The sequence below is a fragment of the Zophobas morio genome, unplaced genomic scaffold, assembly GCF_036711695.1.
Source record: "Zophobas morio isolate AGI-343-1 ecotype UQ-CSIRO unplaced genomic scaffold, CSIRO_AGI_Zmor_V1 ptg000007l, whole genome shotgun sequence".
NCBI classification, from domain to species: domain Eukaryota; kingdom Metazoa; phylum Arthropoda; class Insecta; order Coleoptera; family Tenebrionidae; genus Zophobas; species Zophobas morio.
Genome location: NW_026972112.1, coordinates 7,453,407 through 7,463,991, shown reverse-complemented (window position 1 = coordinate 7,463,991; position 10,585 = coordinate 7,453,407). Strand labels below are relative to the sequence as shown.

General features: G+C 29.4%; 1 protein-coding gene across 1 annotated transcript in view; it reads right to left on the bottom strand.

Moving 5' to 3' along the window:
* Positions 1-7,939: 7,939 nt before the first annotated feature.
* The window catches only part of LOC135124066 (uncharacterized), a 219,642-nt gene continuing 216,996 nt past the window's right edge, over positions 7,940-10,585 (bottom strand). Inside the window, exon 6 of the mRNA XM_064048927.1 lies at positions 7,940-8,310. Within this exon, the coding sequence (XP_063904997.1) occupies positions 8,227-8,310 (84 nt within the window). The 3' untranslated portion in view covers positions 7,940-8,226. The remainder of the gene's footprint in view (positions 8,311-10,585) is intronic.

Below are 10,585 nucleotides of genomic sequence, written 5' to 3'. Positions count from 1 at the left end.
GTCTGTTTTGTGTTGCGCTAATTTATGCTTTGTGTGGAGGGTTATTTATGGTTAATTGCCAAAGCGAGAAAAGAAGTGTAATTATATGTCGTTGATAAGAAAAAATATGTCGATGCGATAAAAGTGCTGGAATTTTATTCCCGGCTTTGTTTTCTTTGTTTCAGAATTTAAATTGCACCGAATTTATGCGTTAAGACATATTTCGTGTCTTATTTTAAACGTACAAAAGTTTTTCGTTTTTTTATGAGAATTTCACAAATGATTTTTTTATTTTTATAGACTTACGTTTTTTATTTCAAATTTATTTCAACTCTGTACTTCTCTTTACATAATTTAGATTCAATATTAGATTTGAAGAAAACTAAAAAATAAAATATTTTGCAAATGTCAATAACAAATAATGTTGGTATAAAATTATTTAAAAAGAACACAGTCACACAAATCCAGATTGTTTTTTGTAAAATATGAAAAGTATAAGTGAAAATGAATCTAGAGCTTGATTATTAAAATAAATTTCAAGTGATTTTTGATGATTTCTTAATACAATTTTGTGATGATGATGATAGTGATGAGGATGACGTCATCAACATTTTAGGGACAAAAATATTACTTTGAGTAGGTACATTGTCATGCTAATAACACGAGCACTGTGTTGCAAAATCTTAGGAAAATAAAATAACTTTCTAGAATATTTCTAATTTTCTTTTGAATTTTTTTAGTGTTAAAATGCACTCAACATTCCACAACAATCGGTCTAGTAGTTTTAGAGAAGATTTGTCTAATAAAATCGCCAACAGACAGGCAGACAGACGTATCGTCCAGGTCGTAAAATCTGAAGAAAACTTGAAACTGACCGATTCCTCAAACTAACTATATGACAATACGTTCCTTTCTCTACGGTGAAAAAAGAGAGCTTTTTACCCTTGTGTGTTGTCATCTAGGTACATTATTAGAACAAGCGCACTTCTACAAGCTGATTATGGCAAGTTTTTTAATATATGTACCATATGTTATTGAGTGTAGTATTGTAATTGAACTATTAATAATCTTGGCAGAAAAATATTGAGGGGTATAAAAAAGCAATTACATGTGATTTGGATCCTAGGAAGATCATGTCAAATTTTGATTAAATAAATATTACTTTTAGTGTGAATGGCTACTTTCATTTTTTTCGATATTTCCTGATTTCTATGGTATATTAAAAGTAGGTCTCTCGTTTCCGTTTGTTTGTCGTCTGTCGATTTGTCGCTGTGTCGATTTTTTTAAATATAAATTTTTTTAATCAAAAAAAAAATTGGTCCAAGGTTACTTCGACAGAACTTCCCTTGCCCTTGAAGTACAATCCAACAAATTCAGCTTTTTTGAAAAATGATAGAAAATTTGTGTCTTTTGATAACCTTTATATAGTAAAAATTAGTGGTGTAAATGACATCTCGAACCCCCTAAGCCGCTGGGGTACAAATTCCAAGGAGGTGCCGTCCGCAGATATGCAGACAATATGAAATGTATTCAAGCAAATAACCAATGGAAAAGAGTGTATTTTTATCAGTGTACATGCTTAACTCCGATTGTTTATGTTTATACATCGAAAGAATGTCACGTAGAAATTTGTTTAATTTGAATGAGTTGTCGCTTCAAAACACAAGACTAAAATGATTATTCAAGCCACAATGGAACAAAATGTTTTGAATGTGATTATTATTATTCTTATTTGATCATTATTCTCAAATTTTCTAGAAAATGAGGTTCTTCATTTGATCAATAAAAAATTGGTCGAAGACTATATATTGATTTTACGATTTTCGTTTTGTAATAACTGCTGTAAAATAAAAATCAGAGGCATAAGTAACACCCCTTGACTTTCATTCAGCACTAGGTAATAGCAACCTGAAGCTCAAGTGTTAATTCATATTTATACATCGAAAGAATGTTCTGAATATTATAATTCATATTTTATCATCATTACACATAAACTCCGTATTCTTCACATTTTCGAGAAAATGGAGTGATTCGTTCTTAATTTGACCAATAAAAAATTTGTGATGACGTCATCAACATGAACAATTCTAGGCACAACACAAAAGAAAAGTAGTCACAGCGTTATTACTGCGCCACGGAGACATACAAACCATGCTGGGAATAAAACGTTATTATACCTTGCAAATATTTTTCTGAAAATTTAAAGGCAGATGAGTATATGTTGTTACATTGAAATCACTTTAAAATACCATTCATTGAAATGACGTCTTCAAATTTTTGGTAGGGATGATTAGCCAAATTTTGGTTAGCATTTATATAACATTTCTAACATACATACAAAATTTAACAACAATTGGTCCAGCAGTTTCGGAGATTCTGTGTCTAATAAAAATGGATACAGACCCCAGACAGACAGACAGGCAGATAGACAGACAGAGAAACGGAAATGGGAGACTGCTTTTTTCTTACTGTAGGGGTCATGAAACGTCGAGAAAATATAAAAAGAGTGAGTCGAATCAGGGACGCACGGTTGGAGTTTTAACTCTGCGCTGTCAATTTATATAAATTAAACACGTATACTTAATAATAAAAACCAAAAATATGTTGCATTTGTATTTTTTGACAAAATGATGATTAATGATGATGATTGGGTTAATTAAAGTAAATATCCATGTATTGTCACGTGTTGTTTATTATAAAATATACTTTTTTTATTTATTTATCATGTAGAAATATCATAATTAATTAGTATAATAATATTGTATAAAAAAAATTAAAGTGAGCAATTTACCAACTAAAGTAACCAGTAAATATTTAGAAATGCTAGAGCCGGCAAAAAAATCGGCCACCCTGAAAAATTTCGCAAAACCAATTATTAATTTAACTATTTATTTATTGACACATGATTATATATTAGCAAAAAAGAAGATAAATAAACGCAGAATTAAATTTTATTTAACAAAATACTGAAAAACGCAAACAACACCGACACCGACACCGACACTGACACCGACACCGATACTCGGGACCCCGACGTATGCAAGAGGAACAATCCCTAAATTTGAATTATACTGATGACTATATCAATAAACTGCTTGTACAACTCTCACAACATTAGAACAAAATAATAAACTTGTTTGTTTTAAAAATTACAGAACACACTATTCAAAATCTTCCGTCTTGAGATTTTGAAAATATAAATGTAACCGTCGTAACAGTATTTGAAGTTTTAAAAGTTCGAGCAGTGTTTTATCAAAAATTTTATATCGACTTAGATAGAGACGAAAATTGAATCTTGAGGTAGGTATAAGATCTTTTCGGTAATTTAAGCTTTGACTATTTAGCATTGTTTTGACAAGTTTGTACTGTCGATATTTTTAACGAAAATTTTATAACAATGCATGTTCAAAGTCTTTTTTCCAATGATCTTCATATTATTAAGTATATATTTTTTTAGTTTCTGAATATTAACATTTCAAAATAATATCTTTTTGATTTCAATGTGTTGAAAATATAAAATAACAAATTTAATATATATTTTTTATCTGAAAAGCTATTAAAATAAGAAGATCTTACTAGGTATAGACCCACACTTGAAAATTTAAATTTTAGAAAATGTTGAAATATTGATATTCTCTAAGGCTGACTGAAAAAAAACAAACATTTTTTTGGAAAGTTCTCAACAACACTACTCAAAATTTTCAAGCAACAGATTTCCAAAAATAAATAAATATAATAGTCCCTGTGACTACTGGACCGATTGTTGTCGAATATTGTGCGTATTTTACAAATACTTTGTAATAAACACTAACCTAAATTTGCCTAATCGTCCCCACCAACAACGTCTTGACGTCACCTTAAAATTTTGAATAATAAACTTCACTTAAATTGTATAAAATAATATAAAATTCAAGCCGGTTTTATGAACCACAATGTAGGAAACTTGCAGTTTATAAAACCGGTTTGATTTTTTACTCTAGGCATCCAGATTTTTGGAAAAACAAGGGCTTGCTTCGTTATTTCGTTCAGTATTCAAGTTATCTAAAGAAATACACGATGCTTTTACTAAATTATAAAATCCCTTATCTAAATGTCTTAAGAAAATGTGAAATAAATATCTTTTCAAAATTCTATTTTCCCGGCGCCTACACCATTTTTATGCAAATATTTAAAGTTGGTCAAATTGTTTCAAAAATACGTTATTATTGTCAGAAATTTTCCCAGCATCACGAATTGCAGTTATTTTTCTGTTATCTTATTAAATAAAGTAGAAAAAGGCATCTCTGTGCAAAAACAAACATCGTTTCTCAAAATTCTCCGAAAACAATTTGTTCACCTTACATAAAATTTGGGCTTGTTTCGTTATTTCGTTCAGAATTCAAGTTATGTAAAGAAATTAATGACACTTTCTATAACATAAAATCTCTTTTCTAAATTTCTTAAGAAAACGTGAAATAAATAGCTTTTAAAAATTAATTTTCTCGGCGCCTCCACCATTTTTATGCATATTTTTTAAGTTAGTCAAATTGTTTCGAAAATGCGCAATTATTATCAGAAATTTTCCCAGCATCACGAATTCGTAGTTATCTTTGTGATATCTCGTCAAATAACGGAGAAAAACGCATGTTTGTGCAAAAACAAACATCCTTTCTCAAAATTCTCTGAAAACAATTGTTTACCTTAGATAAAATTTGGACTTGTTTCGTGATTTCGTTCAGAATTCAAGTCATGTAAAGAAATTCATGATACTTTCTATAATATAAAATTTCTTTTCTAAATTTCTTAAGAAAACGTGAAATAAATAGCTTTTAAAAATTAATTTTCCGGCGCCTCCACAATTTTTATGCAAATATTTTACGTCTGTCAAATTGTTTCGAAAATGCGTAATTATTATCAGAAATTTTCCCAGCATCGCGAATTCCTAGTTATCTTTGTGATATCTCGTCAAATAACGGAGAAAAAGGCATCTTTGTGCAAAAAGAAACATCGTTTCTCAAAATTCTCCGAAAACGATTTATTTACCTTAGATAAAATTTTGGCTTATTTCGTTAATTCGTTCAGAATTGAAGTAATGTAAAAAAATTTATGAGACTTTCTATTATATAAAATTTCTTTTCAAAATTTCTTAGAAAACCGTGAAATAAATAGCGTTTAAAAATTAATTTTCCTGGCGCCTACACCATTTTTATGCAAATATTTTAAAATCGACAAATTGTTTGGAAAATACGTTATTATTATCAGAAATTTTTCCACAATCACGAATTTCTAGTTATCTTTGTCATATCTCGTCAAATAAAGGAAAAAACGGCATCTTTGTGCAAACAGAAACACCGTTTCTCAAAATTCTCTGAAAACAATTTGTTTATCTCAGATAAAATTTGGGTTTGTTTCATTATTTCGTTCAAAATTCAAGTTATCTAAAGCAATACACGATGTTTTCTATAATATAATATCCCTTATCTAAATGTCTGAAGAAAACGTAAAATAAATAACTTTTAAAAACTTATTTTCCCGGCACCTCCACAATATTTATGCAAATACTTTAAGTTGGCCAAATTGTTTCGAAAATGCATTACTATAATCATAAAATATCCCAGCATCACGAATTAGTAGTTATTTTTGTGATATATCTTCAAATAAAAGTGAAAAATGCGTCTCTGTGTAAAAACAAACATCCTTTCTCAAAATTGTCTGAAAACAATTGTTTACCTTAGATAAAATTTGGGCTTGTTTCGTTATTTCGTTCAGAATTCAAGTTATGTAAAGAAATTCATGATGCTTTCCATAAGATAAAATCTCTTTTCTAAATTTCTTAAGAAAACGTGAAATAAATAGCTTTTAAAAATTAATTTTTCCGGCGCCTCCTACATTTTATGCAAATATTTTAAGTTCGTAAAATTTTTCGAAAATGGGTTATTATTAACAGAAATTTTTCCAGCATCACGAATTCGTAGTTATTTTTGTGATATCTCGTCAAATAACGGAGAAAAAAGCATCTTTGTGCAAAAAACAAACATCCTTTGTCAAAATTCTCCGAAAACAATTTGTTTACCTTGGATAAAATTCGGGCTTGTTTCGTTATTTCGTTCAGAATTCAAGTTATTCAAAGAAATACACGATTCAATCTATAATATAAATGTCATTATCTAAATATCTTAAGAAAACGTGTAATAAATATTTTTTAAAAATTAATTTTCCCGGCGCATCCACTATTTTTATGCAAATATTTTAAGTTGGCCAAATTGTTTCGGTAATGCGTTATTATTATCAGAAATTTTCTCAGCATCACGAATTCGTTGTTATTTTGTGATTGTGACTGTGACTGTCAAATAAAGAAGAAAAAGGCATCTTCGTGCAAAAACAAATATAGTTTCTCAAAATTCTCCAAAAACAAATTGTTTACCTTGGTTAAAATTTGTGCTTGCTTTGTGATTTCGTTCAGAATTCAAGTTATCCCTCAGCTAGATTTCTTAAGAAAACGTGAATAAATATCTTAAAAAAAAAATTCCCGGCGCCTCCAACTTTTTTATACATATATATTTTAAGTTGGTTTGTTCAGAACTCAAGTTATTTTTATTTTTACCATTTAACTTTGTAACTGAAGAAGCGAATTCTCTGAAATCTTGTAAAGGTTTTAACATTATAGTAATCATAGTAAATCAAAATGTGTCAGTTCATCCCACCCCGAAAGAAAATATGCATGTGTATATTGTTTAGAAATTCTTAGAGGATAACTCTAAGTTTGTTTGTTTTCTTGATAAAATCAGGAACAAATCAGCCCATTTTCCAGAAAACTTATAAATACATTACTATTGTTAATAATTTTCTCCTTGGTGTAAAAATTATGCCGAAGTGTAGTCGAGGGTAAAAAGTTTTACACAATTCATTTTTTACCTATTATTAAATCTAAAACTGTAAAAAAATACTAATGTTACCTACTTTCTCAAAACATGCTCAATTGCTCATAGCTTGCTGTTCTTGAAAATGTTTACGTGATTAATATTTTGACGAAAAATCTAATGTAAACTGTATGCTATTTGATTTTTCATTAGATCCAAGTCTAGTAATATTTTGTGTTTTAGTAAAAGTTTCGTTGCTTTTGTTATAAAGTGATTTTTCAACAAAAAGGTGAAGTTGCTGACTAGATGTAAAATATTTATCTGAAAATTTGTATGCTTTCTTTGGAGTTACAATTGTTAATTCTCTTTTTACTAACTTCTTTTAGTAATTTTAGAGAATATATGTTTTTCCAAGGTAGTTGTTGTTTTACCTGGTTAAAAATGGGATACAAAGGAAACATTATCTGATATACTTAATTGAAATTAAGATTAATTGGGAAACAAATTACCTACACATTTAGATATCACTAACGTTATCTATTTTCTTCCTGCTTAAATAGTTATTATTATTTTTTAAGATGCATAAACCAACTCCCTCTAAAATTCTATGTTTTCGGTGCTTTTAATAAATTATATATAAAACCACATTCATTCAATTGAATTTTTCAAGCTCTGCCTTGAAGCGTGTGCTTTTGTTTACGCACATCGAGCTTTATTTTTGCAATCTGAATTCTGTCAATCATTTGCAAAATAGTTATATAAAATTGAATTGTGTCAGCTGTGTGTAAAATGCGAACGTGACATGCTGTGTGTATTTTAAATCAATCTTACGTTCTTCCCTTTATCATACATATTTTGTGTCGTTTTCGACAGTTTTTCTCTTAATTAAATGGATAATATAATTTTGTTAAAAAAAATTATACTAAACCACACAGTTCATGTAGTTTTCAATTTAATTACAGTGTCTCCATCAACTGCGACCCACTTCAGCTCCTAGTTACGCACTGTAATTATTAGTCTGTAATTAACAGCGATTGACCAGTAGACATCAATTACAGTAGTTCTCTGTTCCACACTAACCAGAACTAATTACATAAGGTCGAAAATAAAAGTCCACAAACGACGAAAATAAGCTTTATTAAAACAATGAGAGCAGTAATATTTAGAATCGTTGATAGTTACAAACAGTATTTACAATAGTACCAAAGACTGTTCAAAAGGATACAATATAAAAAAAGTGAACAATCTCAGTATAAACAACGAGTGTTGCAAGTCCAAACAGATCAGTTGTGTTTTTATATACAATACAAGAATATTCCTTTTTCGTAAAATTTTTAAAATAACGTGAAAGACGTGGAACACTTAAAATCCATGCTTAAAAAAAGTAAAATCAGCCTTCGTTTATTCGTTATTGAATGGTACACGACGAACTGTGATCGACGACGCATTCACCTGGGTAGTCGATATCCTCCTCAAAGTCGAAGTAATGGCACTGAAACAAAAATTAAATTAATTTTTACGAACGTCCGCAGCGCAGAGAGACGTTTATTTAGTTATTTTTCAGGATATTGCACTAAAGTGCCGAATCGATTCAGCTAAATGCGTGGGTTGCTTGAAAGAAATATTGCCATTAAGTCGACAGGTGGGATCGAAATTTAATCATGTTCTCATGAAATAAGGCGGAGATTTTGTGTTTGTTTTCGTTCTTTATTTTTAATGTAGGAGTAAGGCACGCTGTGATGATTTCATCAGTGGACTTTATTACGGAAAATTTTGCCAATACTGGAGGCTCTTTGTGAACTTTGGATCCTCTGGGGACTACTTTAAAGTTGCAATTTCTAACGAGGATTTTCAGTCAAAGTTTCACAAATTTTAAGTTTAATTAAAAAATATCGTGAATACGTAAAGCAAATCAAGAAAATCGTGGAAAGTTAAATATGAAGCTGACGTCTTTTCATGGAGATGCTTTGACTTAAAGAAATTTTTAAGACGGTTGTACAGTAAAACAGTGTTTTTTCCATTTTCAGTTTTAAATCTGTCTAATTAATTGAGTGAGTTAATACTACTTTCAGTTTGTTTTAATTAAACTAGTCCACCTTGAGTTTTTTAAAAGCATTTATTTTTTTAGTATTATATAATTTAAATATTGGGTGATTTTTTAAATTTTTACTCTAGTTGACCATCACGCTTACGTCGACCGTTTCAGTTGCACTGCTGACGTACTCGTCATGGCCAACTTCGCCGTTACGATATTTGTTCTAATAAACACGGAAAGCGAATTCAAAATTTTCAAAAAATTTCCAAAAAAAAACGGTTAAAATTGCTTCAATCGATTGAAAATTGGTGTCAAATTTTTGATAATCTTCCGCCAGTTACGAATCTGAAATCGCCGTCACCATATCTGTTCGATTAAACACAAAAAGTAAGTTGAAAATTTTCAAAAATGTTCCAAAAAAATGGTTAAAATTGATTTAATCGACCGAAAATTGTTGTCAGATTGTAGATAATGTTCTGTCAGTTATACATCTGAAGTCGCCATCGCTATATTTGTTCAGATAAACATAGTGAATTCAAAAATTTCCAAAAAAAAGTGGTTAAAATTTACTCAATCGACTGAAGATTGTAGATAATCTTCCACAAGTAACAAATCTGAAATCGCCGTCACGATGTCTGTTCCAATAAACAGCAAAAGTGAATTCAAAAATTTCAAAAATGTTTCCAAAAAATGGTTAAAATTTGCTTAACCAACTGAAAATTGGTGTCAAATTGTAGATAATCATCCGCCAGTAACAAATCTGAAATCACCGCCACGATATCTGTTCCAATAAACGCGAACAGTGGATTCAAAATTTTTAAAAAATTTACAGAAATATGGTTAAATTTGGTTCAATCCATCGATAATTGGTGCCATACTGTAGATAAACTTCCGCCAGTTGCTAATTTGAAATCGGAGTCAGGATATCTGTTCAAATAAACACGAAAGGTGAATTCAAAATTTCCCAAAAATTTTCCAAAAATGGTTAATATTGGCTCAATCAATCCAAAATTGTTGTCAAATTGTAGATAATCTTCCGTCAGTTAAATATTTGAAACTGTACACAACAATAAATACAAAAAGTGGTTTCAAAATTTTTAAAAAAATTCCAAAAAATGATTACAATTGCTTCCATAGAGCAAAAATTGGTGTCAAATTGTAAATATTCTTTTACAAATCTGAAACCGTCGTTACGATATCTGTTTCAATAAATACAAAAAGTGTGTTCAAAAGTTTCAAAAATATTCTAAAGAAATGGTTAAAATTTGCTTAATCCACTGAAAATTGGTGTCAAATTTTCCGCTAGTTACAAATCTGAGATCCCAGTAATGATATCTGTTTCAATAAAAACGCAAAGTGTATTCAAATTTTCAAAAAAAATTCCAGAAAAATGGTCAAAATGTGTTTAATCGACTGAGAATTGATGTTAAATTGTAGATAATCTTCGACCAATTAGAAATCTAAAAATCGCTATCACGATATCTGTTGCAAGAAACACGAAAAGTGAATTTAAAATTTTTAAAAATATTCCAAAGAAATGGTTAAAATTTGCTCAATCGACTGAAAATTGGTGTCAAATTGTAGATAATTTTCCGCCAGTTATAAATCTGAAATCGCAGTAATGATATCTGTTCCAATAGACACGAAAAGTGCATTCAAATTTTCAAAAAAAAAATCCAAAAAATAGTCAAAATAGGTTCAATCGACTGAGAATTGGTGTCAAATTGTAAAT